Below are 18,325 nucleotides of genomic sequence, written 5' to 3'. Positions count from 1 at the left end.
GAAATGTGTCCCACACTCTTCGCCTTTCATTGTGCCGTCTCTCTCAAGTTGAACCTAGACTGTCCCGTAATACCCTCCTCCTCCATTCCATCCCGCAGTATTGCTTGTGCGCACTCCGCTTTGATGCGATGTCATCAGTCTATGTTAAGAATTGGCCTGGCGGGGCGTGGGGGTGGGGGGGCGTGGCTCAGTCAGTTAAGCCTCTGACTCTTGATTTCATCTCAGCTCATGATCTCGGGGTCGTGGGGCTGGGGGCCACATCAGCCTCCAGGCACAGGGGGGGTGTCTGCTTGAGATTCTTTCTCTCCCTCTGCCCCTCCCTCTGCTTGCCCCCCCCCTTTCCTCTCTCAAACAAATAAATCTTTAAAAAACACATTTAAAAAAAAAGGAACTGACCTGGGGTCCCGCCCATCTACAACAACAGCACCATCCTATTTCACATTCTCCACATGGAGCCCTTGTTAATCATGCCGCACCCCTTGTGAGAACCCAGGAAGAATTCCGGTCTAGTCACTGTATGGGAAGGGTTCCACTTCTCTTTAACCATTGGTTCATTTGTATCTTACAGAGACTGTGAAGTGTGCAACTGACCAGCCTTTCCTTGTGTGTGTTGACTGTTAGAAAACTTATACGCCAGGATGTCATTCTGTCTCCATTCGTATTTCCTTTCTTCTCCTGTTCCAACTTCTCACCAATGCTTGCTTACTTTATTTGATGGAGGTTGATAAAACTCCTTTTTGGAACAAAATGAGAATGTATAAACATGCCTCATTGCATATTTATGAGTTAGTTATTAACTTTCCTACAGGTAAGGAAACTGACACTAGGAAACATTTGAATAAACGACTCAAGTCTGTAGCACCTAGTCTACCCCTTAATGTCATGCTGACATATTTGTGACCACAGGCCACCTAAGTTTGTGTGGAGAAATGCATCATTTTTAGTCATCATCCCGGGTTCCCTCCTGTGAGTTGTGTGACATTATGCAATTCATGTAGTCTCTGTGCGCCTCTGTTTCCTCACCTGTAAAATGGAAATAATAATGTACCTACCATGCAGGGTCATTGGGCAGAAGCAGAGTTAATGTATGTAAAGTTCTTAGACAGTACCTGGGACATATGCATCATGTATATCCTCACCCTTACCGTCACCAACTCCTCTTTCTTGGCTCTTGCCTCTGTTGTTTATGTGGAGAACTTCCACCTCCTCTCCAAGGGTGTCGAACTTACTCCTAGAGGTGCCCATGGGGGTCTCACAAGGGTCATGATCCGTTTTCTCACGTTTCCCCTCCAGGTTACGACCTTGGTTCCCACTTCCATCTGCACCCTGCTTGCGGGTTTCCCACCCCAGCCCTTGTGTGCAGCTACAGACACTTGTGCCTGGCTTGCTCTTTCTTAATATGAAAGACATGCAAGTCCTTCAAATGTACTGTTCCCTGGAGTCCTCACTAAGACATAACCTCTGCATCACAACCACGCCAAATCTTATCATCTAAGCTCTGATGCAGTGCTCCTTCTGCTGAGTTTCTTTTATCCCTGCTCTCTTTGGAATTGAACATATGCCCATGGGGCTTAGTCAAAACCAGTCTCCTAAACAGACCCCATGCTGCCCTGTCCATCCCCCTGTACTCCCTTCTCTTCCATGCATCAGCCCTTTACCTATTCCGTCAACCCCCTCCCTATTAGCTCACCAAGGCACAGGCAGCCACGAATGAACCCCAACTGGGGATCGGCAGACACCCTCCTACAGATCTACAGATGATTGTCTGGTTCCTGTGTTGAGCACTCCCCAGTTGGATCACAAATTGCTTGAGGTTAGAGAGCATGTCCAAGGATTCTGCACCTTCACAGCCCTTAGTTCGGGACTGAACACAGAGGCAGCTCCCACAAACAGTTGTTGGTTGACTGATTAATTTGCAATGGTCTTGATAGCTCCTGGCAAAACCAGAATGAGAAACCTCTTTGGGGAGGGAAACATTCATTGCCTCAGGTAGAGTGACCTAGCACCCCAGTTAGTTTAGGACGATCTCGGTTTGAGCACTGAAAGGTCCCATGTCCCAGGAGCCCCTCAAGCCTGGGCAAACTGAGATGGTTAGTCACCCACCTAGACTGGGCTTTCCCAGTTTCAAATAAGCCCCTTACACTCCAGACCAGATACCGGTCCTCTCATTCCAACCTCACGTGTCTGCTCCGATGCTCCTGGATGAGTGCGTGCATGTGTCCACACACACTCCCACATATGCATATTCACTTGCTGTCATGAGTCATACCATCATTACCTCTTCCCCCACTCTTTGAGCTTATATCGGGTCATATAAATTAGTGTCCACAATTGCTCCAGACTTTACAGACCAAAGGAAAATGTACTGTCATCTCAGCCTTTTCCCTCAGCTTTGTGACCTTCCCCATTATCACTCTTTGTGACCTTCACTTTTCTCTAATCGTTGGAGGGTAGAAACACAACGCTCTCAACCCTGAGAGGCGGGATTTCAGATATTGCTGGCATGGGCCTTCTGAATCCTTATAGAATGGTCAGGATTTAATGCATTTTTATATATCGGATTGTCATTCTTGGGAAGTGAAGCTGAGGAAAAACCTTGGTACGTGAGCTCCTTCCCCCCAACAGCTATAATTGCTCCTTTCACACGGATATCATCAACCCTCTACCAGCACTTGGGTCCGGCACAGCCTCACCATCTGCTCGTGTGACACCAACATTATGGCCTCCCTCCATGCATCCCTAAATGGGGCTGGAGAAGGCAACAGAGTTGCCAAGTGTGTCAGCTGGTACCAGCAACACAAACCTAGACAGTGATGGATCATGGCCCAGGATAGAGAGGAAGGAGGGAGGACGCTGATAGCTAATTGTGTGCTGTCATCAGAGTTGCAAGGCAGACCTCTCTGCTAATGGAAGCAGAACCAACGTAGTGTTTCTGTTTCCACAGTAAATGCAAAGCTTCTTTTTAATATGTGGTCACAAGAGAATGTTCAGTAGAAAAGAAACCTAGAAATCAAATCTGAATTATTCTGGGTTTGCTTCTGTGCATCTCTAACTGGTGTTATGGGGGCCTCTCCAGGGAGTTTGAGGATTACTTAAAGATGACAGGCAGGGGTTTCTGGCTGATCAGGGAGCTGATCAGGGTCAGTAGACTTATGCTGCTGGGTCAGTTCTGTCTGCTAAGCTGCCGAAGTTCCCACCTTGCCGTACCACCCTGAGTCTCTGAGGTTCTCTGTTCTTTACTTTATGCCCTGAAATTGACTGATTCACATATCCATTCAGTTCTCTCTTAATGCTGCTTACAGGATTAAATTGGCCAGGCAGCTAGTCAAGATTTGTTCTATAGACTTCAGATTTAGGCATACTGGCCTAGGCTTTTTGTTGGCATTATTGTTGATTTTGCTGTATTTGAAGTTAAGATGGTTCTATGTTCTAAAAGCTTCTAGTCTACGTTTTTCTGGTGAGTCTTTTTACCTGTGTATATTTTGGCTTTTATGGACTTCATTTTCATCCCGCCCATTTTTAAATGGAAGTGGTAACACAGAGGTGCCCAGTAAAATCTGACACTTGTCCTCAGTGGAGGAAGCTAGATGCCATTTTTGTTTTTGTTTCATCCAAAAGCTCCTGTAGACCCTGCCTGTTCTCCAAGTAGTTGTTTCCCAAGGGCTGACGAAATATGTTTCCAGCCACATGGAGGAGACACCTAGAAATCCCAGATCAGGCCTGTGCAGGAGGCACAGAGAGCCCTAGAGGGAAAGCTCCCCCAAACTATCGGAATCATAGCATTTCCTCCGTTCCAAAACATTCAGGTCAGCTGACCAGTGAAGCACAAAAGAAATAGAAACTTCATGGCCTCAACTTTATAAACGAGCTGCCAGCAGGAGCACCCATTATGGAGCACCCCTGTCTCATACTTTTCCAAATCTCCTCTCTGGGGCTAAAAAGAAAAGAAAGAAAGTGCTTGAAACAACACAGATAGCTGGCCCGAGCACTGGTGATTGACATGTGGTAAATCACCAAGAAATACCCTCAGGCTCTGAGAAACACATGGGAATATCCGGAGATGACTAGACGGTCAGAAGTTGTGACAGAAGATCCATTGGGGAAGAGGGGGAGGAAATACAAGAGAGTAGAATATAGTCCTTGTAGAACCAGAGACAAGTCGTGTATGAAGGACAGTGCGTGGAAAGTGTGATTTGTGACCGGCCTGGAGGTAAAGAAAGGTGGCAATGGTTGAGGCCAAAGACAAAGACCCTTATACCAGAATGGTTGAGAGTTTGCACTTAAGACCCACTACAACTCAAGGCTCTGGGATGCTTTCAGCTGTAACAAGGAGGAATTGCAGGAATAAGTTCCCACAAGTAGAAGCTATGCAGGGTTTCAGAGAGTGGGCAGGGTGTAGGGCTTCTCTGCAATGCTGTGGCTAAAGAGCTGGATATGAAACAGATAAAAACACCCGACAGTGCCTCTCGCATGAGAGTAACTCTCTAGGCTTTTGTAGAGGGTGAAATTTTGATGCCATGATACAGGTGTTTTTTTTTTTTTTTTTTTCCTCCTGGGGATCAGAAAATGTGGATTTCTAGTCTCAGACTTACACTAACTAGCTATGTTATGACTTTGAGTTAGTCATTCCAGGGCTGGAAGAAGAACTTTAGCCTTTCTAAACCCTTCCTTCCCCCTCATTGCCCCATATGTACTTCCAAGCAAAAACAATTTTAAGCCATAAACAATGTGCCAAGACATCCTCCCAAGATCGGATATTTTTTCCCATAATGATTACTTTGATACTTTTTTTTTAAAAATCAACACTTAAAAAAAATTTTTTTCCCTCCATTTTCGTTTCCCTGCTTTGCTGATTCTCAACCTAAGTGTCTGTTTAGTTTACTTGTTGGATAATTCAGCAGTGTTCAGTTCCCCTTGCTGGGCCTCAGCCTTCTCATCTTTGAAATAAAGGTTTTAGAGGGGAAGATCTCCAGGACCTCTTCCAGCTTAATTTTCTGTAATTTCATAACCTCAAAAACCTGTTTTCTATCTGTCTTTATCACCGTCTTATCTTGGCATTTTAGTGTTTCTGAATATGAATGAGAAAACTAATGTTGGCTTTTCTATATTCCCTCAACTTCTCATACCTACTAAAGGCTGCATCTAAACCTCGGTGAGTATCGAGGACATTTGTGAGTCGAAATGAAAGGTTAGTTATGTCCCTTTTTATATCTAAACCTTATGAAGGATCTGTGTCTATGATAAGATGTTATCAGGAAAGTCCTGGATTTACTGGTGGAAAGCACTTTGGAATAAAGGCACCTTTTTGGAGAAGGTAGCCGCTGTGACTGATCTAGGATTCCTGGACCATGTGTTCGTCCCTACCAGTAATTTAGGGTGTGGTTCTAGGCTTTAACCTTTCTAGGCTTTAGCTTTCCTGTTTATTTGTTCATTCATTCATGATTTACCTGCCTCTAATATTTTATAAGAAGGTAAGTCTATCTCTAATATTTTATGAAATTTCTCCCATCTACATCTTACCAATTCTTATGCCACTGCCCTTTGACTTTTCACCTCTGTCCCAAACGGAAATATTGCTGTGGTGCCTATGCATCCTCCAAGAGGATGACGGCAGAAGCTATGTCTCTGTAAGCCTTGCTGTGGTCTGCCTTTCCGATGGGAGCTGTTCATTATTTTCTGGAAGGTTTATGTAACAGATGGTACAAGGCAGACAAGCAAGCACACACTCCCCAGCCCAGAGCACGCTGAGCCAGGCACGCACACACTTGCCAATACCAAAAGGAGGAGAGCTGCTGGGGTGATGGAGGGAGTGTGCTCTGCGGGGCGAGCGCTGCTCCGAAGACCTGCTAATGTCTCTGTGTGGCCATGCTGTATTTTCAGCTTGTCATCATGGCTGGGACAGTGCTGCTTGCCTACTACTTCGAATGCACTGACACTTTTCAGGTGCATATCCAAGGATTCTTCTGTCAGGACGGAGACTTAATGAAGCCTTACCCAGGGACAGAGGAAGAAAGCTTCATCACCCCTCTGGTGCTCTATTGTGTGCTGGCTGCCACCCCAACTGCTATTGTAAGTACAGAGTAAACTTCCTTTGTTATTGTCAGATCCTAAATAATGTTTCCTGTCTTCCTTTTTTCCTCTTTCCTCCCTTCCTGGGCATTCACCAGCAGTCTTATTGGGGGGGGGGGGGGGGGGGGGGGGGAGGGGTCCTGTTTCAGCCAAAACAGTGAATGGAGCTCTGCATAAAAAATCTCATTAAAATAGGTCTTGTCTTTTATAGGTGGTTTTTGCTTTTTGGTGTCTGAATTTTAGTAAATATATATATATGTGTATATATATATGTGTGTATGTGTATATATATATATATATATATATACACATACACACACATACATTTTGTAAGTTAGTGTGAATGTTCTAAATCAACAGGCTTGATTGGCTAATATGTTAGTTAAGAACAGCTACTGTGATCTTGAAAAAAATGTGCTGCGGGTTGTGTGTATTCAGAAGAGGTCTTGAATGTAAATGCTGGGGCTGATATAAAGACTCAGATCAGAGTGGAATAGACTCCCCTGGGCCTGTGTCTCCTGCTGTTCTGATTGAACTTGCAGAGGGGCCGATGAGAGAAATCGCTTGACCTGAAGTTTGCTGCGATTCATGCTTGGTGGCTCTGGCTGTGTTCATATTACATCACATTCAATTCAGTTGTAACTTTGCCTTCATTTATTGCATTCTTCTCTTTCATGAGGCAAAAAAAAAAAAAAATTGGCTAGACTAGTCTCGAGGGAAACCGTTTCAAAAGCATAAAGTTCACAGATCTGTATTATCTGGTAAAGTGATTTAACCCTTAGATATTTTAATTTCAGTTTTAAAAATGATGTTGTGAGTGTTTTAAAATAAACCTTTCTGTGTCTGAACAGGCTACAAGCTTAGATTAGTTGGGATGTAATATCAGTTATCATTTCCCCATATCTCTTCTAAGAGCTGCCTCCCCCAACTCTGCCCCCTCTGCCCCGCCACGCTCTTCCTCTCCCCTCTCTTTCGGTAATAAAAATATTGACTGGCATGCTGAGAAATATACCGATGGCTCAGACATTCAGTTCAAGTATTGTTTTCTATGCAAATGTTTTGCTTGCTTTAAGATGAGAAATGGAATAGAATTTCTGAGGAGAAAAAATATGGGCATAATGAGTCATAGTACTTTAAATTCATTCTGATCATTGATCTTTGGCTCTACCCCCTCCCCCGCCCTTAAATGATGATACTATGCTGTATCAATTAAGGTCAGCAGTGACAAAACTGTGGTATGTTGGGGCGGTTGAAAACACAAGTTCTGCAGTCCGACACCTGGATTCAAATCCAGTCTATGTGACTTTGGGCGAATCACTCTATTGCCCTCCGCCCCCCCCAAAAAACAGAGGGATAACAGGACTCCCTACTTCATGGAGTTGTCATGAGACTTGAATAAGATGGTTCGTACGAGTGGCTCGGCACAATGTCTGGCATGTACGAAGTGTTTAAAAAAATTTTTTAAGATTTTATTTATTTATTTGAGAGAGAGAATGAGAGAGAGAGAGAGCATGAGAGGGAGGAGGGTCCGAGGGAGAAGCAGACTCCCCGCCGAGCAGGGAGCCCGACGCGGGACTCGATCCCAGGACTCCAGGGTCATGACCTGAGCCGAAGGCAGACGGTTAATGACTGAGCCACCCGGGCGCCCTGAGGTGTTTAGAAGTAGGGCAACACAGAGCCTGGCTTGAACCTTCTTCACCCTCTTCAGGATCACAGACCAACTTCCTGTACCTGAAAAGAACAAGATTCCACTTGGAATCCCAGGAACTGCAGGCAGTAGACTTCGTCTGGAATCACATTCTGGTTTCTTTCTGTCTCAGAAGCATATCATTTTCTTGTGTATTCAGACACTCTCTGAGTGATCTGTTGACTTACTAATGTATTTTCCTCGCTTCTTCCTAGTCCCAGGATATATATCATTGCCTAGGTTCTCCTGTAATTTCTTCTTGGAATTAGAGAGATTTTTTTCCATTAAATAAATAAATAAATAAAGCAAGGGAAACAGATTAGGAAAAATTATGGACAAAAAGAATTTAGTGAATCAGAAAACAATAGAATTAACAAATAAAATCAGGATGAGATTCCTTGAAAGGTAAAATGTACAGCCCCCCAAAAAAATCTAATATAAGAAAGGCAGAAGTAAAGAAAAGTTAAAACATAAGCAAAAATACATAAGCCTTTAAAAGTCTATACTCTAGGGGCGCCTGGGTGGCTCAGCTGTTAATTGTCTGCCTTCGGCTCAGGTCATGATCCCGGGGTCCTGGGATCGAGCCCCGCATCAGGCTCCCTGCTCTGAGGGAAGCCTGCTTCTCCCTCTCCCACTCCCCCTGCTTGTGTTCCCTTTCTCGCTGTCTCTCTGTCAAATAAGGAAAAATTAAAAAAAAAAAGTCTATACTCTATTTAAATTGTATTTACAGGGTGCCTGGGTGGCTCAGTCAGTTAAGTGTCTGTCTTTGGTTCAGGTCATGATCCCAGAGACCTGGGATCAAGTCCACGTCAGGCTCCCCGCTCATCGGGGTGTCTCCTTCTCTGCCCCTTCCCTGGCTCATGTGCATTCTCTCTTGCTCTCTTGCTCACTCTCTTTCAAATAAATAAATAAAATCTTTTTAAAAAAATAAATTGTATTTACAATTCTGTGCCAATAAATGCTTTCCTCTCAATAAAATTGGTAATATTTTATGAAAAGATAATTTACTAACAATGCCCTAAAAAGATGTAGAAAAGCTGAATAGTGAATAAAAACAGAATAAATGTTTAAACATGTCTAAAATTTATCCCGCAAAATACTACTGAGGACATGTAGCTGTAGTATAAATTCCTTCAAACTTTCAAGGAATATAAAATCCATAATTCTATAAAATGTCCCACAGCCTAAAAATAAATGGAAAGCTTTTTATCGTACATTACAAAGCAAGAAAAATGTGGATTTTAAACACTTAGAAAGTCTACATGCACACCCACAAAAGCACCCTCAGTAGCAAAAACAATCTCCCTTATGAAAGTTGATGCAAGAGTATAGAAAAGGATTGATAGACTTGTCTACCTAAAAATAAGCATTTCTAACAAAAGGAAAAGATGACAAAAAGTTTACAGGCTATAAGACTCAAATGTAAATGTCCTTAATACTTAAAAAAAAAAAATGAGCTTCCCCAAGTAAAAACAGGAGAACACAAGAATAGACAGTATTAACAGAACAGTAAATTGACTGTGTGCCTGAACATTTCTAAACTCATCAATTATCAAAGAAAATTAATTTTGACAAGTACAGTATTTCTCCCTTTATATAAAATTGGCAGATGTTTTAAGGAAAGAGAGACCATGTTGTTGAAGATATAGACACTTTCATACAGTTCTAGTCGAAGTAAGATGTATTAAAAGTTCATAAACTTCAGACTCAGTCATTAATTCCAGTACCTGAATTTATGTTAGGGAAATAATCAGTTTTATATAAACACAAGTATTTGTGTATAGGGATGTTCATGTCAGCAATAGTTTCAGTGAGAAACTTGGAACTAGCTAAATACACAGTACTTGGGAATTGTGTAAATATATTATGAGGCAGTTGTATTTTTGAAACACTTTTAATAGCAATGAAACAGGCTTTTGATTTAATCTTAAGATATTTTTTAAGGGCTAAAAAATGTATATAGTTATTGCATGTAAAATCTTTCTCCCTTTCACAAGGGAATCTGACCTTTTAATTTTCTGGGTCTGTTTCCCTAGAAAAAGAAAAAGGTACTATGTATCAACAGTGTTGCTAGGCAAGATTAACCCCTGATGAGTGAATGCATCTGGACTCCGAGAACTGTAATTACTCGAGGAGGTGCCACGCTATGACTGCTAAGTGCAATGACTCTGGAAATTTGGCACATCCATTGTAGGACCTTGAAGGCTATGCCTTTGGAGTTGCTGTGCACCATATGTTGGCTCCTGTAGGGCATGAGGCTTTTAAGCCACGGTGGCTCCTGCATCCTTTGATGTGTCTATGGTCTCTTGCTCCTGAGCTCTGCGGCTCTGCTGGACCACTGTGAAGACACGTGCTGTAAGGGAGCACATGATGCTTCCCTGTTGGCAAGCTATGGTTCCTTCCAAGTAGACCAGTGCCAAATGTAGCATGTGGTTGTCTGTGGGTCTGAATATTTAATGACCCTAAGAAGATACCTTGTGTGTGTTGCAAGATAATCCCAAATTCATAATTATATATGAAAAGACTAGTACAAAATAAACTAAAAATTTACAGCTATTATCTATGAGTGCTAATGGCACAGTGAATTGTTTTCTTCTCTTTTATATTTTTATATATTCCTTTCCAAATTCTACATGAATGTGTATTATTTTCAAATCAAAAGATACATTTTTAAAACATTGTATATCCAGTTCTTGCAATAATTATGAAATGACCAATCTCTAATAAGACTTGAAAATGGCAGTTCTAATAAAAACACACATAGCCAAAAAACAAAAATAGGAAAACAGAACTTTGTGAAGAACGTTCTCTTCCTTCTGGACAAAAATGATAGTTCTTTGATTCTAAGATCTTCAGCAGAAACTGTTCTTCGGGCTGCAAAGTTTGATCCTGTCTCTTCCATCGATTTATTTTCCCCAAATGACACAAATTCACAACGAGAGTCAGTTGCTCTGATGGGAAGTCAAGGCGTATGGTCAATAAACAGTGAACTGAGGACTAAGAACCTACAGTTGTACTCTAGCTCTCAGGTATGGAACCCTCTCCATTTCCTTGCTTCTCTGGGTGAACAGTGTGACCAATAATGCTAGCAGGTCCCTAAGATATAAGCTGAGGAATATTCCATAAAAGAGGATTATAGGCATGGCATCTTAATTTACCTATATTCTGTAGTTTTTGCCTGATTTATCCTCCCAACATCCCAGTGAAATAGAAAAGAGACATCCCAAAGAACATAGAGAAAGGGTGTGGTCCAGTTCCCTTCCTTTTTGACTTGAGAACCTCGAGACTTAACTAGGTTAAATGACTCACTGAAGGTCCAGCTAGTTCTGTAGGTGACTGAACAGGTAGCCACCCATTTGGTTCCACTTTTCTTTTTCTCCCAAACGAGGGGCATTGCTAGACGCCAGGGCTGATTACAGCTGATAGGTTAATGGCAGAGAGCGCGCGGCTTTGGAACCCTGCCGACAGTACTTGATCTTACCCCAGGACCTGAAAATATGTGAGCAGCGTCCGGGTACAGAGCAGAACCCTTCTGATACTCAGGGACACTTTCTGGGAGGAAGGAACTGTGTTTATTTCTTCTGTCCCATCCTAGGGAGGTATGGCTGATCCCAGGGCAGCCTTTATTGGGCCACAGGGATCAAGATTCTAGTCTAACTCAGCACAGCCCCAGCTTCTGAGTGTGCATGCTGCATTCCCTTCACACTGCAGTCAACGGATCTCAGGATGGATATGTCAGGAGAGGCAAGGATCCCAGTCATGGCTCTGCCTCCAATAATTGTGTGACCTCTGGTGAGTCATGTTCCCACTATAGGTTCAATTCCTCATCTCTAAATAAAAGGAGGGGTTGGGCTAATGATCTCCAAGATCTTTCCAGTTCTAACATCCCATGAAAGCTATTTAAAAAAAGAAGAAAAAGGCATTCTGATTGGAAAACTCCACATGTCATGTTTCCAAGCCCCAAGTCTCAACTTTCTGGAGTTTGATTTTACACTCTTGTGCCTGGTCAGGTTTTGACAGAACTGCGTAGAGTTTTTGTTGTCATAGTTTATTCTTTCCTTAAACCCATTTCCTGTTTTCACTGGACTAGAACAAAGGCAGGATCCCTCGGGGGTGACTTGTATGATATTAACTAATGGCAATTTTCAAAAAAGTAGCTCAACCTGGACTTACCCTTGGTTTTCTGTGCATTCTCAAGCACATTAGCCATAGGAAAACCTAGCACCTTCCACTGCTGTGTGTCCCTGTGGATGGGCATTAACAACCCCATTCATGGCTGCAGGGATGCACAAGAAAGGCACGAGGGAAAAGACCCTGCTGAGGGTTTGACCTGTCATTTCCTATTTCTCCTTCTGGGCGCTACTGTCAGAAGAGATCAGCATCATGTTGAGGCAAAGCTTCATGGGATAAGCTGCACAGAGACAGGCCACTGCTGTCTCAGATCAGATTTATAGTGTCCAGAACTGTTTGGCCAAAAGTGGTAGCCCACACTTCCAAGAAATCTGCAGGGTGCATTCTAACCAGGGTGGAAACCCTAGATGACCACTGCCTCTGGCCTCCCAAAGAAACTTGTACACTCAGAACCTAGGGCGGAGAGTCTGTCTGGATAAGAGGATTTAACTCAGTGGAGAATCTGGTTTACCTTTATTTTACCTCAGCCCCAGCCCCACAAGGCATGAGAAAGCGGCTATTAAACCTTTTTCTTGGCCTCACAACAAAGTGACAGGGGAGTAATTAGCACTGAAGCAACAGCAGGTTTGATGTCTAGCCCACGAGAACTGAAGAAGCTCGCAGTTTGCATGCAACTGCGCATGCACGCGTGTATAAGACTGATCTCGAATTTCCTAGGAAAAGAAGAGACAAACTCGATTTGATAGAAAGGCACAATTTGGAGGAAATTGTGAATCTTCATTCGGGGGCGTTTCTGGGCTGTAAGCTCTTGGGGTGACTGTAAAAGCCCAGAGCACAGTGTGCAACAGAGTGGGCTCTCACCAAATGCAGGTCTGTTGGCTGGCCGGCGTGGGCCGCAGCTGCTGAAGCAAAGGCGGCCTTGTGGGGCCTTGCGCTGCCTCCAAATCGGCCTCTTCCAGGCTCTGAACAATCTCATCCGTTGAAGCCCCTTTTAACACTTGATAACTCACATCTTTTTGCCTTTTGTACATGATCACATGACTTCCTTTTTGGTCGGTTGGTTTGTTTTCTACCATGAGTACATCATTTTGCTACTGTTGATGTTAATGTACTGAGTCTTTACAGTCCCTTTTTGGGGGGAGGGCAGGAAGATTTATAAGTATACCCATTAATGGTTGTGGATTTAAAAAAAAAAAAACTGAAAAAAATCTGTTTCCCCATCTTCTGTCTACGCTACACATGAGTGCTCTAAATTCTTTCTCAGATTGTCTCTTCCCCTCACATTATCCCACAGGGAGACTAGCTTGCCAACTTTGAGATGCCCCTTCTAATGATTGCTGATGATTGCGTTAAGGAGCTTTGATAATTTGCTTTTTGAAAAGACTCTTTGCCTAAAAATACATGTTGGTCAATTTAGTTACACATTTTACTTTTTACTGAGAGCAGTATTCTACCTAACCCATTTTAAATTCCAATTTCTCTGATACCCACTGTCCAGGGGAAAAGGCATAAAATACTACTATGCTTTGGAAATATAGCATACCACCTTGGTGCTATATTTTATAATAGTCATCAACAACACAAGCAGGGGGAGTGAGAGAGGGAGAAGCAGGCTTTCCGCGGAGCAGGGAGCCCGATGTGGGGCTCCATCCCAGGACCCTGGGATCATGACCTGAGCCGAAGGCAGACGCTTAAAGACTGAGCCACCCAGGCGCCCCCCCCCCACTTAGACACTAATATTGGGAACCCTCTCCTCTTCCTCAGAGCATAATACACAGAAAGCCAAGAGAGCGGGCCTCGAGCCTCAGCTGTCCTGTAGGAACCCAAGTGACAGAGATATCAGGTAACAGGATGACTCTGGAGTAGGTTGCATCCACTTTGCTGAAGGGAAGATTACTTGGTGAGGGCAAAGTCCCATGGGATTTTGAAAGTGAACGAAGGCCCTGGAGAGTTTAACCAATGGAACTGAGATTGAAGCCCAATTATGTGATTTCAGTTTCCCTTAATCAGCCCTCTCTTGTCAGTTCCTATCATAAAGGCAAAGATGTTGGGGCTAGAAAAGTACAGTAGAGGTCTTCTTGTCCAACAGATGAGAAACTGAGGCCCAGAGAGGTCCAGCGACTCGTCCAAGATCAAACATCTGGTTAAGGGCAGAGCAGAGCTAGAGTGATACCGTGTTTCCTTACTCTAGGACTACAGACAATGATTTTTTAAAAGCATTCTCAACAGACATTCTTGCCTAGATAGACCAGGAAGTAAAGACAACAAACATTCCTTGAGCACCTACAGATGCTTTGACGTACATTTTTAATACTCTCAACTATTTTCTGATATAGCTATTACCCTCATGTTCAAAGTCATGAAAAAAAAAGAAAAACTGGGGCTCAGAAAGGTTCAATTACTTGCCCAAAATCACACATCGAGAGAGGAGAGAGCTGGGATTTCAACTCTATAGCCCACATTCAAGAAACAGCAATGACTTTGATCTTGCCAAGTACCAGAGCCACGACCAGTGTATGTGTGAATCCAAAACATATATTGCAGGGGTTCTAGATGCCCTCTTTAGTGACAACCACATATAATATGCAATGAATCCGCCTTATAGTATGAGATAGTAATACATCTTCCAGTGACTATTTTTTCCTGTGAATTGTTTTTATTTTGAAATCTAAAACCTGTCCCCTAAATATTTTTGCATTTATATCGCTTATTTATCACTTATCAGATCTCCTCTGAAGCACTATGAAGAACTGAAGTCTAAAAGATAACACACTGAGGGGCACCTGGATGGCTCAGTTGGTTAAGCATCTGCCTTCAGCTCAGGTCATGACCCCAGGTCCTGGGATCGAGCCCCATGTCGAGCTCCCTGCTCAGCAAGAAGCCTGCTTTCCACCCTGTCCGTACCCCTGCTCATGCTCTGTCTCATTCTCTAGCTCTCGCTTTCTCTCAAATAAATAAATAAAATGTTAAAAAAAAATAAAACATACCGAACTGATGCACCACATTCCAGGATTATTTACTTCTTTGCCATTTGAGTTTACATATCTGAAATACAATTTTATCAAGATAGAACAGTTATCCTCATTACTTAAACTATATTTACTATTATCTAAATGTCTTATGTCACATGGGATTGTAGCTAGTATAGCTGGGGGATAAGAAATGCACCAATGGAATTCATTTGCAGTTCATTCATTGCCAGATCTAGAGCTTGGCCTTGGTCATTTCTCACCAGAGGGTATTCTCATTTGCTGTGAGTGATATGATGTTTGTTAGCCAGCAATCAGAAAGGCCATAATAGGGCAGCCAGGGCCAAACACCTGGAGAGTCCCACATGTCCCAGTTGCTCTCTGAACAGAGGGGTAGATAGAGGCAGAGTGTGTGTAGCAGAGACACAGATGGAGGAACCCAGCCATTGCCAAAACCAGAGTCATAAACCTGCCACCATATACAAAATGACACTCAATGTGGGCTGGAGGCCTAGCAGGAAAGAAGAGGGACCCCTTCCCTTATCAAGCAGAATTCTTTCTCTCTCTCCAAGCATAATCAGGCCCTGAATGAGACTATAGGACCCAGTAAATGGACAAATAATACCCTAGGTATGGTCAGTAAAATACAGAAAAATGAACATCCATGAAGCCCACTCATTGGAGTCTGAGCACTGGACCAGGAATATTTTCCTACCTTTTAGTTATAAAATGACCCCTTCCCCCTCTCTTCCTTCCTTCCTTTCTTCCTTATGTAAACATTTATTATCACTTTATATATTCCCAGCATTATGTCAGCAACTAGATACATAAGTTAGTATATGTCCTTGCTCTGTTTTTTTTTTCTTTTATGCTTCATACGTTAATTGGAATTTTAATATTGTTGGCCAATGGTAACAATTCTTGTACTGCTTATTACCTTTGACATGAGGGTCTTAGGATTGACTTATAGACATTTTATTTGAGCCCCATACCCTTTTGCATGACAAGTTTGGTTTGATTTGGTATGACTTGGAGCGATTTTGTTAAGATTTTTATGTGGGTATATGTGTATCTTTAACAAGAATAGGTTGTGTATAGATTCTCTCACACATTTTCTTGCTTTCTTTGCCCTCATGTGTGAGTAGTGGAAAGCTTCACTAAATGGAGAATTTCTAGAATGTGCACATCTCTTTCCTGTGGAGTCAGAATGTTTTGGGCTTCTGAAATGGCTAAGGCAAGCAATGCTTATCTCTTTTCACATTTATCCTTATGTGGTTATCACCCTCAGTCCCATTTTCCTGATTTACTTTGTAATCATATGTCATTTCATGACATTACATGGTGTATTTATTAGTTTTTGTGCCCTCCCTACACACACATACATACTAGACATCTGTTCACAACTCTGCCTCTGGCAGAGTGGGTTCTCCCTCTCCAGAATTGTTGAATGCAAAATGAGTGTATGAGTGAATTTAGGTTAGAAGAGATAATTCACTTTGTATTACTTAGCCTTTAGTTTTTATTTAATCTTAAGCAGTACACCAAGAATTGTGTGCTTTCTGGTCCATATTGTCAATTTTCTGCATTGTTCATCTTCAGAGAAATTAAGGTCAGAGGATTCTATCTATAAGTAGGTCCTCTAAAGATTCAATCTTTTATTCATTCAACAAATATTGATTGAGCTTACTATATAGCAGTCCCTGTCTAAGCACCATACAAGGAATGGCAAAAGTCCTTCCCATAAGGACATCATAGTCAACTGGAGAGGGACATACAAACAATAATTGCAGTTAATTGGGTAGATGTCAGGATAGAGATCTGTCTACTGTGTTGTGGGGCAATGACAAGACAGGGTCCCTCTTTTCCTGAGGGAATCTGGTAAAGGCTTTGGGAAGGGTAGTGACATTTTCACTGGGTCTGGGAGGATACATGATGGAAATCGTTTTGTGTTCTTTATAGTCTACCTCATTAAACCTGTATTTCAAAACACCTTCATTAATCTGATATGCTTAACTCATTCCGCATTGAATAACTACTTTGTACCTTACACTTGGCTAAGCCCTGGGGGAGTATAACCAAGAACAAGACAGGCAGGACATCCCATGACAAAGAACAACAATAATAACACATAACCGTTTCTGATAAGAAATAGAAAAGAGAAATACAAGGTAAGAAATCCACGTATAACAAGAATGTCTGAGCTAGTCTGTGGAATCCGAGAACGCTCGCTCAAGGCAATACTATTTCACATATCCAAGCATGCATGAATTTATCCCCATCTGTTCACCAAGATAAGGAACAGCAATGCAGTTCCATCATGTACAGTCAGGACAAACAAAACCCCTTGGCACCTTATTTTAGCAGGGATAGGTATTACTAGAAAAGAGGGAGAGCTGAGTTCTTAAAGCTATTCAAATATTTGTCCATGGCAGAGCATCAATTCATTGTTAATGGGACATTAGGCACAAAATATTGCTAAGTCTGAACAACCACACTTAGCACCTGCCAACGTGATACACGCCATTGTGTGCCTGTCGGACCCTGAGTCCTATCTCCTCCCACCAATGTCCTATCCCATTCTGACTTGCCTCCAGTTCTATTTCCACAACATCATTCTGTCCTGTACTTTAATAGCATCTGAGTTTTTCAGTACTTAAAACACATTACACTTAACTTGTTTTGTCTTCTATGTTCTCAATATTAAACACAAATTCAACAATTATTTTTATTGAGTCACTACCAAGTAAAAGTCTAAGTCGTAAAAATGAAGGCTCTGGAACCAGGTCTTCTTGGCTCCAGAGCTGGGGTTTGTGACTTACTAGCTCTGACCTTGGTCAGAGATTAGTTTATTTCATCCCTCTGTGCCGCAGATGTTATACTTGTGCAGTCAGGGTAACACGTGCACACAGGGTGACGCGTAATGGCCACATTCTAGTGCTGCCTCCCCTACTGTCCGCCTATGGGAGGCCAGGTCCCTGAGACCTTCAGTTTCCTTGCTCGTAAAGTGGAAAATATCTGTAAACGACACCAGTTCTGCAATTCTACAGTTTAATTTCCACACCCACGTGCCGTTCATGACGTTGTCCTCTTTATCCATCTAAATACATACTCCGTAATGACAGGAGGAATGTGCGGAAAGGGAACTCTTACACAGCGATAAAGTTTATCTAACACCGTAAGCGCGTGTCTAGCAAAGAAGAACATCTATAAGGTCACGTTCTTCTGGGGAAATGCTGAAGTTGGGATGAGGAAAATAAAGATGGCGTATCATGTGATGGAAAGTGTGAACTTTGGAACTTAGTTCTCCTGAAGACCAGTGCCAGGGCCGCCACGTGCCAGCTGTATGCTCTGGCGGGGACCGAACTTTCTCTCTTCACCAGTACAACAAGGGTAACAGTACCTACACTAGGGACCTTCTGAGCATGATCAATACTATGATGAAGTACCAGACACCTAGTTATCAATAGAT

General features: G+C 42.6%; 1 protein-coding gene and 1 long non-coding RNA gene across 5 annotated transcripts in view; one reads left to right on the top strand and one right to left on the bottom strand.

Annotated features, from left to right (window-relative positions):
- Window positions 1–18,325, top strand: part of PLPPR1 (phospholipid phosphatase related 1) — a 328,325-nt gene that overhangs the window by 277,668 nt on the left and 32,332 nt on the right. For both annotated transcript variants that reach the window (XM_073876658.1, XM_025888648.2), the window contains one exon: window positions 5,881–6,069. In XM_073876658.1, coding sequence (XP_073732759.1) covers window positions 5,881–6,069 — 189 coding nt within the window. The remainder of the gene's footprint in view (window positions 1–5,880; window positions 6,070–18,325) is intronic.
- Window positions 7,493–18,325, bottom strand: part of LOC141369936 (uncharacterized) — a 38,472-nt gene continuing 27,639 nt past the window's right edge. For 2 of the 3 annotated variants that reach the window (XR_012373536.1, XR_012373535.1), the window contains 2 exons: window positions 14,875–14,932; window positions 7,493–7,800 (listed from right to left, as the gene is read on the bottom strand). This is a non-coding gene — a long non-coding RNA (uncharacterized lncRNA). Of the gene's footprint in view, window positions 7,801–12,458; window positions 12,601–14,874; window positions 14,933–18,325 lie in introns of those variants that run through there. The other variant, XR_012373537.1, reaches the window with a different exon arrangement.

This window comes from Callorhinus ursinus, unplaced genomic scaffold, assembly GCF_003265705.2.
Source record: "Callorhinus ursinus isolate GAN/ISIS: 27379988/994484 unplaced genomic scaffold, GSC_fseal_2.0 scaffold24, whole genome shotgun sequence".
NCBI classification, from domain to species: domain Eukaryota; kingdom Metazoa; phylum Chordata; class Mammalia; order Carnivora; family Otariidae; genus Callorhinus; species Callorhinus ursinus.
The sequence above is the reverse complement of the archived record's forward strand: the minus strand, read 5'-3'. Positions and strand labels throughout refer to the sequence as shown.